Consider the following 20,904-nt stretch of genomic DNA (forward strand, 5'->3'; position numbering starts at 1 on the left):
TAAACTTAGATTTTTTTCATGATGATCTAGAATATATATTAGTTGTTCTAGGTATATATGAAGCTCAAAGTATAGGTCAAGATTTAATTATGTGTTACTATAAATGGCTAGCTTTAATATAGTGTTCTAGATAAATTTTAGATTTTTGGTATACAAACATAAAATTATCAATAACTATATAGTATTTAACGATAAATTTTGAATTAATGTTTACCCTTATTTTTAATTATTTTTGGATTAATTATCATTTGCATGATTTATTCATGCATGTATGCATGGTAGCACCATTTTTTTTATGAAAATCTTGGTTGCGCTTTTTTATTAGGTTGATTTGATATTAATTTACTTCGTATATTATAGATGGATTGCGGCTGGATGTACAGCTCTCATACGAACCAAGGGTACCTTGATGGTGTGACAGCTTTTCTGGCAGCTGTCGAGGAGGATCGTTTGGAGAAGGGTGTTAAATTTATATATTGTCCTTGTTGTATTGTAGAAACAAAATATCTTTTCTTAGACAGAACACATCCCTACAGATCCAAACGCACTTGATTATTATGGGCTTAAAACCGGACTACACGTGTTGGACCAAACATGCTAAAGAGCAAAATGTGTTACACGAAGACATTGGTATCGTCGAAGAACCCAAAGTTGACGTAAGAAGAGAAGATGACGAGGAATTTGGTGCAGATGATGATGATTGTAATGGTGCAGACGATGATGATAGGTTGAGTCAGATGATGTGCGATGCAAACATGAACTTGAGTACTTGGAGAGACTTTAATAAATTCATGTGCTTGATTGAGGTCTAGAAAAAATTATTGTTCCATGGATGCAAAACGGAATACACAAAGTTGCCATCTATGCTTGAACTGCTTAAATTGAAAGCAAGCGATGGTTGGTCAGATAAGAGTTTCACAATGCTATTAGAACTATTATTGGACATGCTTCCAGATAGAAATGAGCGGTCCAAAAGCACATACGAAGCAAAGCAGGTTCTTTTTCCATTAGGAATAGATATAGAAAGGATACATACATGTTCGAACGACTGTATCCTATACTATAAATATCTATCATACTTGTATTCATGTCTAGTGTGCAAAGCATCTCGATACAAGTGTAAGAGTCAATCAGACAACGATGACGTGAAGAAAGTAATTCTTGCTAAGATGGTGTGGTATCTGCCTATAATTCTGTGTCTTAAGGATTTATTTGCGAATCAAAAAGAGGTCAAATTATTGTGCTCACACTCGGAGGGTTGCAAGCAATATGGAAAGCTAAGACACCCTGCTAATTCTCCCCAGTGGAGAAACATTGACATGATCTTCGATGACTTTGGTGCATCACCAAGGAATATAAGATTTGCTTTGAGCACATATGGGATAAATCCTTTTGGGAACATGAGTAGCAGGCACAATACTTGGTCAGTTTTTCTCAGTATTTACAACCTACCTCATTGGTTGTGTATGAAACGGAAGTACTTGATGATGTCTCTGCTTATCCAAGACTCAAAACAACTTGGGAACGATATTGATGTATACCTAAGACAATTGGTCAAAGATCTAAAAATGTTGTGGAACTAAGGGTTCAAGTATGGGATGCGTACAAAAGAGAGAATTTCACACTACGCGCCTTATTATTTTGCACGATCAATGATTTATCTGCACTACGTAACCTTTCAGACAAAAGTAAAGAAGTAGACATGGCGTGTCCTCATTGCTTAGATGGTACCACAAGTATGTGGCTATCCTACTCGCGTAAATGGTGTTCATGTGCCATCATAGGTACCTTAATAGGTATCACCCGTACTGCAATATGGAGTAACAATTCGACGTAACAAGGGAGAGAGATTTATGTCCAAGGTATTACAGTGGTCAAGACGTGCACAATATGGTTAAAGATCTTGATATTGTGTTTGGAAAGGGGAGTAAAAATCTAAGGATATCGGTGGAATGTGGAAGAAGAGATCTATATTGTGGGAGCTACCGTATTGGAAGCAACTGATTTGTTCTTATGGGTTGTTCTTAGCCAATGTAGCTGTTTATGCTTGTGATTTGGACACCTGATTTGTTTTGAATAACAAACATCATTATGACATAATAGTTGTAAGACACTAGATAGCATGTTTCATACATCAATTGTAGGCACTTCACCTAATTTTATAGCTATGGGTGATGAGAACTTGTTATTGCTACAATTCTACTTACTGTTAGCATTTTTTTGTGGGAGGTTCTGCTTTTGGTTCCACGCTCTTATTGGTGACTGGTAACTTTAGCTTGTTGTACTAGCTTTGAAAGGTAAATTATGGGAATATGGATCATGTGTTAATACTATACATGATTTATAGCTGAGTATAAGGTGGTTTGTTCATGCTACAATGAGCTTTTGTTGTTGCTTAAGGGACATTTGTTTCACCACTGAAGCTGTAATGGTCTGTTCACCCCTTATTTTGTCATCGGTACAGTTTTCGAGTATTGTACCCAGAATTTTGAGTTTAATCTCCAGAGTTTGAACTTTTTTAGTAAGTGATGTTTATTCTATCTTGTTAACCTATAAAAGGCAACTATCAATTTGTTGGCTCAAAGACATGTTAATAAGTGCTTTGTTATTCCCTAAATAGCTTAATGTAATGTGCACTATCGAAAACTATTTCTTATTTGTTTCATATTCTCTACTTAGCTCAACTTTAAGAACATATGGTATTCATGAAACATCGTAATTCTTTTAAAGTAATGGCTAACTTGCAATTTTGTGTGGTTACACTCTGATCTTTGAGCATGTTGTGTTTTTAACATTATGACTTAACCTGGCTCTATCTGCCTTTTTAGAATTCAGGTAGTAATCACCTGAACAAATGGGATCAGTATTTTTCCTCCCAACAATCTAAATAATAAAAAGGATGGTTGAGATATATATCATCATCTGTAACCCATCAAGCTTGTGTGTGAAAACTCTTATCCACCTATCCTTTTGCCTGCACTTGCCTCTGCATATGAGCATTGCATCAGTCTTTCTTGCATGGCATCTGGTTATGGTTGAGAATAATAAACAAGTATGTTCTCTTGCTTGCCTGTGTAATATTTGAGTAATAATGACTGTTGGGTAGTTCGATGTCAAGTTGGGAAGCTATTGTTTGTTTTCTAGGACCACAATTGTAGTTGGATCCCAGATTGCAACCCCTGTGTTGTCAACCCCTTTAAAATATTTGGAATTTCATAGGTTTATATAAAAATATCAATAAGAAGTTATGAATAATAGTATTTTTGCCCAAATGGGAAGAAACATGCAGATTTAGCCATGAGATTGTCATTCCAAATGGCCCATTCCATCTTTTGCCTTATCCCGTTAATCCTGAAAGTCGTTGTTCAGTTTTTTTGAACTTCATGACCATGTTTTCACTTGCTTGTTAGAGATTCTTCTGAAGAAGCTTTACTGATTTACTAAATTGCATTGAGAAAGAAATCCAAGCTTCAGCTTTACTAAATTCTTGGAACCACAAACTTCGGTGGTTAAATGGAAGCCGTACCTCTTTCAGCTTTACCTCTTGTTTGCCAATTATGAGACATCATATGAACTATTCTTTCTTCAATATATGCTACACTTTTGTTGTTTATTGATCCCTCCTAGGAACACCAGAATAACAAGTACTACTACATTTGTCGGAGGATTAACTCCTGTCGCAGGGATCCCGAGAGACCCCTTTTTAGAGATTCGGCCGGGGGGATGATCCTGAATAAGTTCATCAGAGAAATAAATGAGAGTAAATGCAACGGCCGGTGGTGGGGGTGATGATCTAGTGCAAAGAGAAGTAAATGCACCGGAAATTAGACAGGTTTGGGCCGCACGGGGGCGTAATACCCTACTCCTGTATGGATGTAATAACTGTCCTGAGGAAGTCCCTCAAGGATGTTGCTGGTTACAAGAATATTTGTCTAACTAAGAGCTTGAGGCTCCTTGTTCTTAGGCAGGGATTATGCCTTGAGTTGGTCTATGGTTCAATTCTCGGTGCTTCTGTGTTCGATGCTTGCGGTCTCTTGCTCGATTGCTTGTTGGGTCGTTCTCGGGTGGTTTGTTGGATGTATCCTTCTCTTCTGTGCTGCCGGCTCTTTTAAGCACTCGCCGGCTGCGACATGCCCTGAACGGGAAAGAGGGGGCACTAGTTCCAAGACGCCACGACTAGAAAAGGTGTCATCATTTCTTCTGGGTGAAGTGACCGGGGGTGGAAAACGCGGCGCACGCCCGGTCACTTGTCACCATAAACACCCTGGCAACGGGCGCCGACAGAGCAACCCGGCGTGCCCGTCCTGTCTTGTTCCTCTGCCACAGCAGGGCGGCAGACGGAATGCCTTGATCCTGGTGATGTTATCCCGAGACACACCGGATGATACGGGACGGGACCCGTGCAATTAATGGCCCCACGCCTCTCTGCCAAAACATGGCAGGAACTAACACTGTGACGGGAGCAGTTGGGGATGTTAGGCCACGCACGCTCATTGAATGTAGCCTCGGACCTCTGACTGATTGACACCCCATCGGCGGGTGCCTCGGGGGTCTTTCTGAGTCGTCGGGGCAGCGAGTGCTCGGGGGTACTGTTCACCTCCCCGAGCATTCTCTCCCGAGAATGCCTATCCTTGCCCTCGGGGTACCGGGTGCTCGGGGGTACTGTTCACCTCCCCGAGCACTCTCTTCCGAGCACTCTTGCACGAACCTTCGGGGAACCGAGTGCTCGGGGGCTGCCACGTGCAACCCCTAGCACTCTTTCTCGAGCACTCTTTCCCGAGCACTTTTGCACAGATCTTTCGGGGAACCGAGAGCTCGGGGGCTGCCACGTGCAGCCCCGAGCACTCTCTCCCGGGCACTTTCACACTAACCCTCGGGGAACCGAGTGCTCGGGGGCTGCCGCACGCAGTCCCCGAGCACTCTCTCCCGGAAGTTAGCTCTTCTGATCGTCGGGGGACTAGGGTGCTCGGGGGTGACCGGGCACTTCCCCGAGCACTTTCTTCCCGGAACTTAGACTTTACGGATCATCGGGGAACTGGGGTGCTCGGGAACCAGGGACTGTGGCCCCGAGCACCTTCTCCCGGGACTTGAACTTTCCTCACCCCGCAGGAGGGACCTCGTGGGATGGCGACACGTGGCGGATGGCCGGCCTGGCCTCAGGATTCAGGGAGCCCCGGTTCCTGATACACCAACAGTAGCCCCCGGGCCCATTGGCAGGCGACGGCACGGAGACTGCGAATGGGCCCTTCGTCGCGAACGAGGCCGAGGCTGGCGTGGACGCCACATGGCAAGCTTTCAAGAGGTGGCCCTTTAGATCCGGACCGTTGGTACGGCCCAACGGGGAGACGAGTGGATGCGCGTCCACACAACTCCCGAAGGGCATGACAACGGGGCGGGCAGCACGCGTGGCTGCCGCGCAGATCGAGGAAAATACGCCTGGCAGCCACTGACGCTGCACGACCAGTGGGAGATTCGCCTGGCGGTCGCGTCGACCGAGGAAATCGTCCCGCCGAGTGCACCGTTGGCAGGAGATGTTTGAATTCTCTGAGATATAAGAGGGGGAGGGGAACGATCCGCCCCCCTCTTTACGCCATCTTGCGACCTTGCTCTCGTTTCCTTCGCGCTCCTGAGCCCTTAGAATCCCTTAGGCGATCAGAGCGCTTCTCTCTCTTCCTCTCCACCACCCAGACAACCTCCCCTTCCGATGAGATACCGAGAGCCGGGGGAAGCCGCCGCGACAGGACTCCGGACAGCGTGCTGCCGGAGTCTCGCTTGAAGAATGAGGAGGCGGCGGAGAAGGTCAGGAAGCTGCTGGTCCGTGAGGGCCAGCAGGGGGCCTCGGTGGTGACGCCGGCGAACTTCCCGCCGGCGACGACCATCCCCGGGTGCATCATCTTGTTCACATCCTTCGTGGCGGCGGGACTGGTGCCGCCGTTCTTGACATTCTTCCTCCAAGTCCTCGACACCTACGGTGTGCAGTTGGTGCATCTGAGCCCCACCTCCGTCATCGTGCTGGCGGTGTTTGCGCATCTATGCGAGATGTTCGTGGGAGTGGCGCCTTCGGTGACGCTTCTTCGACATTTCTTTGTCCTGCGATCGGCCGGGAAGAAGAGGGGGTACTCCACGGCGGACATCGCGGGGTGCTGCAATCTTCGACTGCGAGACTGCATGGGGGAGCGGTACATCCCTCAGGTGCTGCGAAGCAAATGGGAGGAGTGGCGGCGGGACTGGTTCTTCGTCGACGTCGACCCCCATGACCATCTTGCCCTACCGGAGGTGGCGGCGGAGCCCCAGAAGTCGATGTGGGAGGCGCCGTCGCCGGAGGACGCGAGGTTGGAGCCGGTGTTCGAGCGCATCAGATTCCTGCGCGATGCCGGGCTGACCTCGGTGATGGTGGTGGAGGACTTCCTGCGCCGCCGCCTGGCGCCCCTGCGGGAGCGGGCCCGGCCATGCTGGCTCTACACCGGGCCCGAAGACATCACCAGGACCCAAATCGGCGCAAGCTGGGACCTAGGCCCGGCGGAGCTGAGGGGCATGATCCGTGTGGTGATCGACGTGGAGGACACGAGCCGGGCGGAGCTCCCGTGGCCGGAAATGGCGCTCTGCGTCAACCCTGAGTGCACAACGATCCAGGCAAGGCTGCCGGAGTTCGACGCCCAGGGGCTCGTCGACCGGCCAAGGAGCCGGAGCCCCGAGGCCTCCGAGCTCCCTGGGCTGGACGAGGCGGCCAGCGAGGGGGCCGCGAGCAGCCCGGTGCGGACCGGTGGCCCGGGCGCCGCGAGCGGCGAGCCGCAGGCCAGCGGCGGGGCCGCTGCGGGCAGCAGCCGCCGCACCGAAGGAGGAGACACTTGAATCTCCACCGGCTCGGCACCGGAATAGCTTCATATTTGCACCAAATAATGCTCCAGATAACATGCTCAATCAACATGACTTCCCTGTCATTGAATTTGATGGTGACCCCGCCCCCATGACATTCCAAAAGAGTTCCCTGGCGAGAGATACTCCATCGACGACATAGAGGCGACCACCAAGTGCAAGCTCATACTGCCCACATTGTTAGCTCTGATAACATCATTGAGGTTGGCACGGGCTTGGCGTTCCCATGTGGCAGAGAACAGATGATTCACGGAGTCCCATTATAGCCTGGTTATGCTAGGGTGTTAGTGGACATGTTCCTATTCCCACAGAGGATGACATCAGGACAATTGGGGGGGGGGGGCATCCACTCCTTCATCTAGTGGTCGAAGAAGTTCATAACACTGGTTGTCACTCACCGCCTCCATGGCCTTAACGGTCACCGTCTCTAGTACGCGACAACAACGACTTCTTTTTTCATCATGCTCCCCCAAAGGTCAAATATCCTTTTGCACCATATGAGCAACAATAATTGTCCAGTAAATCTAGCCAACAATCCACTAAAACAACATCTCCTATAAAGCACAGAGCTAGCAAACAGGTGGACAAGAGTAAAGAGGTAGAAGAATCTCTGTCAAACACCTATTTGGCAGACCAGTCGTTACTGAGTAAGAAAGTAATTGGGTTGGGCAAGTATGATTCTGCATGAGCTATACATGAAGAGGATCCATGAGGAGAAACATCTTTCTCCTCATGTTTTCAACGCCAAGTACCAACAGCAACATTTTCTGAAACTAGCTGGAACCTTCCTTGTGACCTTTGAGGATTTATTCCTCCTCTACCGTTGTGATATGTTGAACGCCGATCTGATGAGATGCTGACACTGTAAGTGTTATTAATCACGGTATTTTGCTTAATGAACTGCCTAACTCATTGATACACTCATTCATCTACATTATTCTTATGAACAGACTTATGATTCAAGAAGATAGGAGGGAGAATCCGAGAATTGGATTCTTCGACCCACAAGTCGTATGTGGGTCAACGATTACCTGGTCTCCGGAGGAGGTCGAGAAATACGTCGCGGAGGCCATAATTTCTCTCTATGGAACGAAGGACCTTATTCTTCTACCATACAACTACAAAAACCATTGGATGCTAGTTTGTATCTATACACACAATCAACACTGCATATACTTTGACCCCAGGAACTACGACAAAGAGAGATATTCAGATCTAACAGACTTGCTAATAAGGGCGTTCGCGAAGTATGTTTTGTTGGTCGGGCTTGTACGGAGAGATAAACCCTTAGCGACCCCCCAACATCAGTTTCTGGTAATAATTCCTCCGTCGCACATCAATTTACCGTTATAATATGCATTCCATAGAACTAAATTTACTGTGCACAAATTTCTACAGTGTCACAAGTAGCCGCAGGGCACCAACCTCTGTGGGTACTATGTTGCCCAGTATATGATGCAAATTGTTGGCTTTAGTCCACCAGTATATCCGTCGGTTAGTGTAATTATAGTAAATTAAATGTATTTTTTATCGTTGTGTCTAACTATTTTAATTTTCTTCTACATACATATAAATTTTCTACAAATACTCTCGAAAAGGACAAATTTGTGTATATTAAAAAACGTCTCATCTCTTTCATACATGCGGAGATCATAAAGGAGAGTGACGAATTTTATGACCGTGACAACTTTAAGAGCCAAGGTTTGTAATCTCAACAGAAGCTGGTCAGTTCAATATATTGCTATAAATAAGCTGTTGTAAATGTTTGACCTCAATTGTGTCTTCTAAATGTGTAGCTTGCTTTGGAAAAATCATTGGTTATTTGAAGATTAGAACTTCTATATGTTCTTTCCTTCTTAATAGTTTTTTCATTTCTCAGCTGTAGTTTTGATGTCATACGGTATTTCACGGTGCTACTAGTTTGATCCATTGTATAGCTTGTGATATCTTACTTGTTTCAAACACGGCATGCACATATTTTTGTTATCTAGATACTAGGGATACTATGCTTCTTTGTTTAAAGTGGTGAAAAAATCTTCTATGATAAAACCGATAAAATGTTAGGACTTAGGCCAGTCATGTTGTTTTAAGTAAATTTGCTGCCTTATTTTTGAAGGCCAGATTATGTTCATGGCATCATGACATTACGTTTTACATGTTGTTATGATCTATGAGCATATTGATCCTAGCCTTTCTTGGCAATGTATATTTGTGATGCTGACTAGCTGAGCAGAGTGGAGTTGTGACAATCATCATCATGCTTATAACAATATTTTTTAGTATGACCAAAGTAGTGTGTGCAGGCCTCTTGTAATTGTTTCCAATGATTATTCTAGTTGTGTGCATGATATGTCTAGCCTAGCAAAACAATGTCAAACATGACTGGTGACTTGGACATGATGTTCTAGCTACTTCTTTCTACCTTTTTTTGTTGGCAACAAATTTAATGTCTATTGTCTTTGAATGTTCCTAGGAATGGGAGAGACCAGCTAATGATCCTCTCGATGACGATGAAGAAGAGGAACAGGAAGAACAACCACCGCAAGAAGGGATGATCCAGACAAGGAAGAACCTGAGGAAGATGATCCGGACAAGCCAACTAAGTAATTTTGAATGAACTGGCTGTGGTAGATAGACATTGGGCCAAATAAATGTACCATATTTTTGGAGAATGTAAGATGTATCAGTTCAGTTCAGTTTTAACTGTTATTTATGCCGGCTTATACGTGTATGACTTTGTGACATTGAATGAAGATGTTTTATTTTCATTGTGTATGATCTATGTATGATCTGTTGTGAATGGAGTTTGAATCTGTTGTTGAATGATCTGTGTATATGCTATGTTGTCAGTTTACATTATGTAATACAAAAATTCAGTACTATATAAATGAATGTACAGATGATTCTAGGCCTACAACTGTCTATACAAATACACAATAGACAGCTCAAAATGGGAGTTGTTTGTAGTGTTCCTAGTTCACAGACGACTCGTAACTGAAGCCATTTGTACTGTACAATGTTCACAGACGGTTTGAAACTTTGAGCCGTCTGTGATATTCCTATAGTACAAATGGCCGAAACTTTAAGCCGTCTGTGATATTTTTATAGTACAGATAGCTCTAATAACGAGCTGTCTATACAAAAGATTTGTTATATAGATGGTTCAAAAAGTATCTGTATAAATCTGATTTGTACAGACTCTTTTCCTTATATGGTTCGAAAAACCGTCCCGCACGGTGTTTCTAAACCATGTATACAAATATTTTCTCTAGTAGTGCTTAGCATTATATTCTACAGTAGAGGTGCAAATGTAAATTTGAGAAAAATAGTGTTATTGTTTGAACTAAAGAGAGTTAGTGAATATTCTTAGGTTAATTAATTTGCATGCTGTTCGCAGCCCCCCCCCCCCGGGCCATATGTGGTGGTTGCAGCCTTGACCTCCCTCTCTAATCTTGATAAATTGAGCGTAGATGCTTATATGCGAGTTAAGGAGAGATAATATAGCAATATCAAGCGCCATACAAATGTACTTCTCTCCAATGCTAGCACCTCTTGCATGGGGGCGAAGCTGGTAGCACGTTCTATTAATCAGTGGTAGTTACATGAGTGAGCACCTGTTAATCATTTGCATTCGGATATTATCAGGCGTCGGCGATACAGGACAAGTACGCTCTCCATCTCCTACATGGCAAGAAGAGCAGTTTTCTTTTGTTAAGTGCATGCACTGGAGAAGGCATGTGATCTTCCTTTTTGTTTAATTAGGGTGCTCTGAGGGAAAGAAAATAGCAAATTTTCAGATGCACAGGAATCCAGTTCATTGTGAAAACAGTCCTGAATTAATTTATCAGTAGTGCTACTATGCCTCATATCCAGCTATCCTAGAATAGTAATCCAGGTTAACCATATGAAGATCAAAGGTTTCCATACTTTTGAAAAACGAAAGCAACGGTTGAACCATTTGTGGTAGTAGATTAGGGGGCACAGAGTTCAACTTTTCCAGATGAGCTGACTTGTGTTTATCAGTACTATTTTGGACATGAGAAGCATATCCCTTGTAGATCAGGTGGAGTGCACGGTGTGCCAATCTGGTTTTGTTCAGAAATGACACGATCGACATTCAATTTAGCTACTGGATTCGTGATGTCTTTGACAGAGATAGCCTTAGTATGATGCGTTAACGGTTATGGCATATGCTTTCCGGGCAATAGGAAATAATATACAACTCATGGTTACTCTTTATGCACGTCGTTTGGGTGCTCGATTATCGTTGGAATAGTTTCATATTAATTATGTTGAAATAGTTTATATTAGTTATAGAAGAATAATATCGTTTAATTTAAAAGTGAGGGCCCCTCACCTCATTAGGTAGTTTTTAAAATCGAGAAATACTCTTTCATCCTACAATCATGTACACATTTCACTGCAGCTCTGCCCTCTTACTCCCAAGTCAACAAATATAAGGTGAAATCTGTTTTTTTATCACTAACTTAACTGGAGCTTTGTCCTCTTATTCTCTTTTGCTATTTGATTGAATTATTCATGGTAGGATCCTCCAGTGAGTCGCTAGAGCAACACACAATTGTCCGACGAACTAGGCAAAAAATTTATCCGTTGCGTTTATATATTGTCCTTTCTCTTTATATTCAGCAGTAAAGGATCAAGGTGCTGCAGAAGAAGAGGAAGTACCGGAGAAGATCAAGGCGGCGGCGGCACAATGCATATGACAATCAGGGACAAAAGTAGCCATGGATGGGCGATTGGGGAGTAGGGCTCGAAAATTCGACGGTAATCGAGTAAAAATCGTGATAATCGGCTATCTCGATCCGGCTCGGTTTCAGAAACCGAACGGTAACCAAATTTAACTTTAAAAAATTCAAAAAATCAAAAAAAAATCTTTAAAACAATTATATACAATTCTAAGACCTTCTGTGAAATTTTTTTTTTCAAAAATAATGTCGTTTGCATCATATTCTATAGAGAGGAAGTTTGAAAAAAATGAAAAAAGTTGAAGCATGCGGCTCAGTTATTAACTCATATTAAGAAAAAGTTTAACATGTAAACACATATTTTTATTGTGTATAATGTATCTTAATAGGATCATTAAAATGATTTCGCTTTATTTAGAGTTTTATTAATTTCTCTATGATTTTTACAAAGTTCACAAGCATAAAGTGAATATGTTAAGAAACAGTATTGCAATTAACTTTTTCATATCTACTATTATTTTTCCTACATAAATCATAGTATAAATAAACTAATAAAAGTGGTTTCACTAATTTTTGAGGTGTGATGGATCAGTTATGAATTAATCTAGTCACAACACATTTACATAATCCTGCATGTTACAATAACTAATTCATGAGTTCATATATTTTTAAAAGACATAGGATCATGTAAGAAGACTAAAAAAACTAGTTTCATGATTTTTGGATTAGCAAAGAGTAAACTATGCATTTAACTTGGTTTAAAAAATACATTTTCTCACAGAAAATTTTGAAATTTTTTATGAGTATAAATACTTTTATCATGTAGATCATATTACAAGAAAACCAACAAAATTTGTTTCATTTGATTTGAAGATCAGATGAATTAGTTATTGATTTTACAAGATTGAGATGATTTTTAAATGTTTTTTTTGTTGAACTTCACTTAAAATCAAGAAAACCGCTCGATAAATCGAGAAAGCCAAGTGGTTACCGATAAAACTGAGCGGTTACCGACAATACGGAAAATTAAAAAACCCGCTCGGTAACTGGTCCAATTCGACCGGTTACTCGCAATTTTTTCCTCAAATTTCAAATTTATTCAAATAAATTTTGTTTGATTTTTTTGAAAATTCGAGCGGTTACCGTGGTAATCGCGCTTTTTCGGTTACATCCGGAGCTCAATAACGTAAACCTTATTGGGGAGACATGGAGAGAGAGGGAGAGGGGATGAATCACCCTCGAAAGACGCTGATGATCCTCCTCTTCCACCCGTAAAAATGGCAGCGTTTTCACAATCTGGGTCCGTTTATACAAATATTTTTGCAAAAAACTGACTGGAACTGATTAGCGTGACGTATCAAGGTTGCTGGTAATTTTCAGATGTTAAGTTGGCACTCGGCAATCTGCATTTTTTTTTTTTTGTTGATGATCGTTGAATCGTCAATTTTATGAATTTATAAAGTAAAAAAAATGTCTTGAGTAGACAAACCATAGGAGAATATAAAAATATTTTATATAGGTTTAGGTCTTCTGAGGATAATAACTATACGTCATATTTATCTTATATTGAGTTGAGCATGTTACAAAGAGTGTGTGTGACTAGTTTAGATAAATCTAAATCTAGTCCATGATTTTTTTCTCGGCTTCAGTTATCTTTTAGCTTGTAATGATTTGTTCAACTTGTACAATGTCTAATGGTTTGTTCTAGTTGTTCATGCTTGTTCTTTACAGGGGCTCTATGCTCTGTATATATAAGGAGACTTGTATGTTCTTTGGAGTCTTCATTTTCATTATTGGAGATAAATTTTTCTATTTACAAAATACCATGTGTATCTACGGATAGTTTTCTTTTATTTAAAAAATTATCTTTCTAGAAATAGAGATATGTCTCAAGAATTGCAAAAAATCCTAGGATGTTCGAATATGGTAGCTATCCAGTAGTATATTCCATAAATCTAGAGAGAAGACAAGACATCCGTTGATAGCGTCTTGCTTGGTTCCAGTAGCCTTGGATATTTTTCCCACGGGAGTCAGGGATCGGTCTTGATTTGATCGATGTCAGGACGTCCCCCGATAGGATTGTCGAGGGGTAGACAAAGCCCCTTTGGAGGTCCTCGACCGTCTTCGTCGACCACAATGACCTCACGCAAGTTGTTGATCGGATGACATTTGGTTAGCGAGGCTTGACAACGGTTATTCGTCGGATTGTCATCCCGACAAGCCTTGTTCTAGAGGCTACGCCTCTCTGAGTCTGATACATTATATGATGGGGATTACATGATCTACCCTGGTTAGTGCTGTTTCCGGCTAGGGCTAGATGAGAATTTTTGACCTGGATGATGATCTCTTTCGTCAAGTCGGTCACTGAGTTCATCCAATCCTTATCGGCTGGGGTCACCAGATTTGTGGTCGGAGGACACCTGAGGGCCTCTTGTAGAAGAAGGATCCTCTTAGCGGTCGCAGATATGAGGCATCAGCCCCCTGCTGATGCTAGTGAGATGGTCAAACTGGTGCTCCATTAAGGTTCTAGGGAGGTGTACTCATCAGGTGCTGACCATCACCCACACCCGGAGCCGGAGGACCTTGTCCGTTTGTAGGATCATTGTCATAATTACCTATACCATCACTCCTGTCTCCGATGGCGAAGACTTCTTAGAGGTAATCTTCACTAGAGGAAGTATCCAGACCCATCATGAATTTTTCATTGGATTGCTTCAGCTTGATGTTTTGACAATCCATATTGTCAGAAGTTATGGGTGTAGATCTCGACTTGTTGTGAATTGGGCATTCACGATTGTTTTGGCAGCCGAGTAGTTCAGACTCAATGTCGTAATTTTTGGTGTATTGATCCATAAAACAACTTACCTCATTGCTTGAATCATCATCGGAAGGTTCTTCATCAAAATTCCCCCAATCGATCACCGGCTCGCTGGGAAGAGGGGTAAAGTTGTCATAGAACCCCTCATCCAAGAAACCGGTTCTCAACGAAGGCTTGTTCCCGTTGTTCGTGCTTGTCCTCCGTAGGGCCCCCAGGCTCCGTATATATATAAGGGCATCATACGTCCTTTAGAGTCTTCTTTCTCATTCTTAAAGATAAACTTCTCTATTTATGGGATACCTTAGGTACCTACATATATTTTTCTTTCATTCAAGGATCCTCCTCACGAAAATAGAGATATGATCTAAGAATTACGAAAAACTCTGAAATGTTCGGATATGATAATTATCCAATAGTGATCGTCACTTTGCTACTCTAACTTTACTCTATAAGTATTCTGTTTATTGAGGGCCACCCTGTAATGGCACATGAGCTAGACCACAACTGGTGTGTGTAAACACAAGAATCGATACTTCAACTAATCAAATTTAGTCGATGTGTTTTCTAAAATTTACATGCTGGTTAGCCCAACGAACAAATGTGCAAAGCTCCCAATGGCCCAACTCAACGCATATGCATATGACTCCTAATGGCCTAACGCCCAAACCCAGACTCCTAGAGACGTAAAGGCGCACATATAAGTCACAACGCTCAGTGGAGTGGAGGCGACGCTCAATGGTCGGGCAGAGGGCAACGACGCGGCCGTGACGAGGCACGACTGCAAGACTGAGACGGGTTAGTGTGGCACGACCGAGGTGGCACGGGACGGGACGAGGCTGCATGACTACAGTGAGCATCAGTTTCTCGACACAATAGTCCGATTGCTCACTGCTTAGTATCTTGAATGCATGTTTTCCTCTGGAAAATGAGTGTTATGCAAATTGTAAAATCTCATAAATCAAGAGAAAGACTATTGATTCCGAAAGACGATGAACTGATTGTAAGAGCAACTTCACAGTTGAGCTAGCTGCTAGCTCTTATTTTATCATCTTATCACCACATCATCCAAAAGATAGTATAAAAGACCATTACTCTAACAGTTTAGCTCATACACTCTCCAAAATAAATGTTAGCCCCACATGGTTAGATTTTATTAATCCTCCTCCTCTCTCTTCCACATCCCACAGCTAGGACTCACGAGCTTGCCGCGGTATGACTGAGTCTAGCTCTTCAAGAGCTAGCACACTCTCCGTCCGCTAGCTAAAAAACCAACGTGGAGTTGCTATCGCTAGCTGAGGTGGCTTCGTTGGAGCTGCTCTAAGTTCGATTCTTGTTTTATAGTTCCTTTATATTGAGTGTTGAAATTGTTATAAAAAAATTGTACTTCAAATCTTTTCATTGTTATCAAACAATTTTTCAATTATATACGCCAATTGTTAAAATGATAGCACGCCACTGCCTGCGCGGAAGTCTCTGCTCGGCAGCTCCGCCTCCTTTCCGCCCCACGCATAGCACGCATGCAACACATGTGCGCGGTGCGGCCGAGCCGAGCCGAGCCGAGCTCAGCTCAGCTCGTTGGTGGTGGGCGCGGCTATATATGGTGCTGCTCCCACTGCGAGAAAGGTAGCGGGCGCAAGCAGAGACCGGTCCAAGAACCGGAGGGAGTGAGAACAATCGTTTCCACCATCCCGCGAGAGCGAGCTGTTTTGACCCGGATTTCTTCTTCTTCTTTTGGTCCTGCGCCAATTTTAACTGCTACGATCGATTCGAGGGGAAGATTCCAATTCTGGTCATGGCGTCGTCGATGGAGCTGCTGGGGAGATCTTTCTTGCCGGGCTCTGCAGGCGTGGCGGCGGCGGTTCGGGAGCGGGGAGGCGGGCTCTGCTTCGCCGCGGTTGGGAGACAGGGGAGGAGGAGGCAGCTGAGGTCGACGGCGCCGGTGGGGGCCCTGGCCGAGCGGGCCGTCGTGACTCCGGCGCCGGCGGAGAGGCCCGGGGCCGCGCCGCCGGAGTCGCACCCGCAGAGCGTGGCGGCGCGGGCCGTGGTGACGGTGCGGCGGAGGCGGAAGGAGGACGCCAAGCAGCGGGTCGTCGAGCAACTGGACGCGTACGCCGACAGGGTCGGCCGGAGCGTCCTCCTCGAGCTCGTCAGCACGGAGACCGACCCAAGTAAGGCTTCCACCATCCCATCCCCGCCGCCGACGCGCGAAGCTTCACGACGCCTTGGACTTCCATGGCTACCGCGTCGCGCCGCATCTTTGAATTGTACTAGCACGATTTACTCCTCTTTTTCTTCCCTTTTTCTCCTCTCCTCGCTTTCCGACCGCTGCTTCAGCTTCATGGAGAATATTCCAGGTGGTGCGGTGCGTCTTGGCCTCGGGGCCTTGTCTCCGACTCATCTTTTCCAAATGGACCATCACGTGGAGCACCCACCATCTCTGTCTCTTGATCTTGATTTGTTTCAGCTGCGATTTTTACTCTCTCCATCTGTATTGTACGGATGCATCGAAATCAAATCGAATGATGCAAAAGCAGAGCATTTAGCTGACTGAATCTTTGCCGGCGTGTTGGCAGGAAAAGGGGGCCCCAAGAAGAGCAAGCGGTCCCGGCTGGTGGGCTGGTTCGAGAAGAAGGACGTCAAGGCGGAGCGGGTGGTATACACGGCTGAGTTCTCCATCGACGCGTCCTTCGGCGAGCCGGGCGCGGTGACCGTGCTCAACCGGCACACGCGCGAGTTCTTCATCGAGAGCATCGTCGTCGAGGGCTTCCCGTCCGGGCCCGCGCAATTCACCTGCAACTCGTGGGTCCAGCCCACCCGCGTGGACCGCAACCCGCGCGTGTTCTTCACCAACAAGCCGTACCTGCCGTCCGAGACGCCGCCGGGGCTGCAGGGGCTCCGGCGGCAGGAGCTCACCGACCTGAGGGGCGACGGCACCGGCGAGCGCAGGACCACAGACCGGGTGTACGACTACGACGTGTACAACGACCTCGGCCACCCGGACAAGGGCGCAGAGTTCGCCCGTCCCGTCCTCGGCGGCGAGCTACTGCCGTACCCGCGGCGGATGCGGACGGGCCGGCCCAGCACCGCCACAGGCAAGCTTCGCTTTCCCTCTCACTTGTCGCCACCATCGTCTACTGTCAAATAAATTCCCCGACAGTAACAGTGGCCTCCCTGACATGGCGGGAGGGCGCCATCGCCGTCGCGCGTAGCTTTCGTATCCAAACCAGCCGATCGCGCCGACGTTGACCGTCGCTAACGTTTCGCGACCGCTGCGACTTGTGTGCAGACGAGCGCGCGGAGAGCAGGGTGGAGTACCCGGAGCCCATCTACGTGTCGCGGGACGAGGAGTTCGAGGAAGGCAAGAACGAGATGCTGTCGGAGGGCGCGCTCAAGGCGCTGCTCCACAACTTCATGCCGCTGCTGGTGAGCTCCGTCTCGCCGGACATCCAGGACTTCGCCGGCTTCCACGACGTGGACAACCTCTTCAAGGAGGGCCTCCGGATGAAGCAGGCGCTGCAGGACCAGCTGTTCCAGAAGATCCCCTTCGTGCGCAAGATCCAGGAGAACAGCGAGGGCCTCCTCCGCTACGACACCCCCGACATCATCAAGAGTAAGCGAGCAAACCATGCATTAACGCTACGTCGATGATTCATGTCGTGTAGATTCGACACGGTAAGATACGGTGCACGGCGTTGTGTTGTACTGACGCTGTCGTTCGTTTTTCTCCCCCTTTCCGTGTGGCAGAGGACAAGTTTGCGTGGCTGCGCGACGACGAGTTCGCGCGTCAGGCGCTGGCTGGCATCAACCCCGTCAACATCGAGCGTCTTCGGGTAACCTGTCCCTGTCACTGCCGAACCCCAGAGCTCAGCGGCCCCTGTCCGTGAAGCGGAGACGAAAGACGCACCGGTGCTTACTCGTTCGATTTCATGTGTCGTCCAGGCATTCCCGCTGGTGAGCAAGCTGGACCCGGTCGTGTACGGCCCGCCGGAGTCAGCCATCACGGAGGAGCACATCATCGGGCAGCTTGACGGAATGTCTGTGCAGCAGGCGCTGCAGGACAACAGGCTCTACATGCTGGACTTCCACGACATCTTCCTCCCGTTCCTGGATCAGATCAACGCGCAGGACGGGCGGAAGGCCTACGGCACGCGCACGCTCTTCTTCCTGACGGCCTCGGGCACGCTGAAGCCCATCGCGATCGAGCTGTGCCTGCCGCCGATGACCGACGCCTGCAAGCGCGCCAAGCGGGTGTTCACGCCCCCCGCCGACGCCACCAGCAACTGGCTGTGGCAGCTTGCCAAGGCGCACGTGTGCTCCAACGACGCCGGCGTTCACCAGCTCGTCAACCACTGGTACGCCTCCGAACACGACGACCCTGTCAGTCCTGTACGCGCCTGCATTTCCATAAGCTGCTGTTGGTGCATAGGAACTCAGCTGTTCGATCGATGTGCTGCTACACAGGCTGAGGACGCACGCGTGCATGGAGCCGTTCATCATCGCGGCGCACCGGCAGATGAGCGCGATGCACCCGATCTTCAAGCTGCTCAAGCCGCACATGCGGTACACGCTCAAGATCAACGCACTGGCGCGGCAGATCCTCATCAATGGCGACGGCGTCATCGAGTCGGGGTTCACCCCCGGCCGCTACTGCATGGAGATGAGCGCGTTCGCGTACCGGGAGCTCTGGCGGTTCGACCAGGAGGGACTCCCCGCCGATCTCCTCAGAAGGTAAGCACATTAAACTGTTCAGTGCATCACCTGAGAGTGAAATGTCTCTGTTATTGCCACTTGCAGTATCTGCAACAGAAATGGGCTGGGTTCCTTAATTCATTTGGTTTTTTTGGTTGTCACAGAGGCATGGCCGTGGAGGACCCGACCCAGCCGCACGGCCTCCGGCTGCTCATCGAGGACTACCCGTACGCCACGGACGGGCTGCTCCTCTGGTCGGCCATCTCGCGGTGGTGCGACACGTACGTGGCGTTCTACTACCCGTCCGACGAGGCCGTGCAGAGCGACAACGAGCTGCAGTCGTGGTACGCCGAGGCCGTGCAGACGGGGCACGAGGACAAGCGCGACGCGCCGTGGTGGCCGCGCCTGTCGACGCCCTCCGACCTCGCGTCCCTGCTCACCACTCTGCTGTGGCTCACCTCGGCGCAGCACGCGGCGCTCAACTTCGGGCAGTACCCGCTGGGCGGGTACATCCCGAACCGGCCGCCGCTGATGCGCCGGCTGGTTCCCGCGGCGGGCGACCCGGAGTACGCGCACCTGGTCGCGGACCCGCACCGGTTCTTCCTGTCGGCGCTGCCCAGCCTGACGCAGACGACCACGTTCATGACGGTCATCGACACGCTGTCCACGCACTCCGCCGACGAGGAGTACCTCGGGGAGCGCCCCGACGAGGCGTGGACGGCGGACCCGGCCGCGCTGGCGGCGGCTCGTGAGTTCGCGGCCGACGTGGGCCAGGCTGAGGAGGAGATCGAGCGGCGCAACGCCGACACCGCCAGGCGCAACCGGTGCGGCGCCGGCGTGCTGCCGTATGAGCTCATGGCGCCGTCGTCCGAGCCGGGCATCACCTGCCGTGGCATACCCAACAGCGTCACCATTTAGTCTCAGCCCAGCCATGGCCAGATAACGAGATGATTTATACGGGAATTTTTCCTGACATTTCACTCGGGCTTAGAGAAATATAGGCAGAAACAAAAAAACAAAAAATCTGCTTTGGTCCTCCACCATAGCCAAATTGCCATTGATTTGGGTCCGAATTGGAGGAACTTGGATTTTTGACAAGGGGAGGAAGGAATCGTACTGTAGAATGGGTGTGAATAACTTGTTTATAGAAAAGCAATTAATGGAGCATTATCATTGAGTATAATCATACTGTAGAAAGGTGTATAATCGTATACAGTTCTCTAGAGATCATGTGTTAAGCATCTTTAAACGGAAGCAGCGTTTAATCTTTTAAACTGCCGGCATGCTTATGATGATGAAGCTCGAACTGTTGTAGACAATCTGTGGCATTCTTGTGTGAAATAGAACAATTTTGTTATGTTGGCATGGTTAGTTACTCATTTGATGGTATTATATCAGCAGATACAGTTTATCAAGAACTGAAGATCGAACAGAGCACCAGCGGGTACTGGTCCCAGACGCCCTCATAGGAGCTGCGTTTGGTGCAGCAGCACATTATTTCCAGTTTTCACCGTTCTTCTCCCTCCAGTTTCAGCAGTCAGTCCACAAGACAGATTCTTGCTGTCTTGAGTAAAAATACGAATTTGTACAATATATATGTGAACGTATTTAATAAAATAAATACTTTTTATATTTATAATTTTAGTATCGGTATTCAACGCAAAGTGGGTTAAAAATAATTTTTTAACACAGTGTAAAAAAAAGTTATTTTTAACACACCGTAAATCAAAGTACCAAAAATTATGTATATTCGGCATACAATATGCCAAAATACGCTTTTTCTATTCGCAGCATGTCGACCAACGTATTTAAAAA

The 20,904-nt window shown here is 46.6% G+C and overlaps 1 protein-coding gene across 1 annotated transcript; it reads left to right on the forward strand.

The window, feature by feature from the left end:
• Positions 1 to 15,928: 15,928 nt before the first annotated feature.
• Positions 15,929 to 20,446, forward strand: LOC133924305 (putative lipoxygenase 5). Its single transcript, XM_062369777.1, has 7 exons — positions 15,929 to 16,568; positions 16,974 to 17,492; positions 17,687 to 18,010; positions 18,145 to 18,230; positions 18,340 to 18,752; positions 18,862 to 19,128; positions 19,254 to 20,446. Exons 1-7 carry the CDS (start codon positions 16,193 to 16,195, stop codon positions 20,005 to 20,007), a joined length of 2,739 nt encoding a protein of 912 aa, XP_062225761.1. The 5' UTR covers positions 15,929 to 16,192; the 3' UTR covers positions 20,008 to 20,446.
• Positions 20,447 to 20,904: the final 458 nt, after the last annotated feature.

The sequence above is a fragment of the Phragmites australis genome, chromosome 7 (genome assembly GCF_958298935.1).
Source record: "Phragmites australis chromosome 7, lpPhrAust1.1, whole genome shotgun sequence".
NCBI lineage: Eukaryota > Viridiplantae > Streptophyta > Magnoliopsida > Poales > Poaceae > Phragmites > Phragmites australis.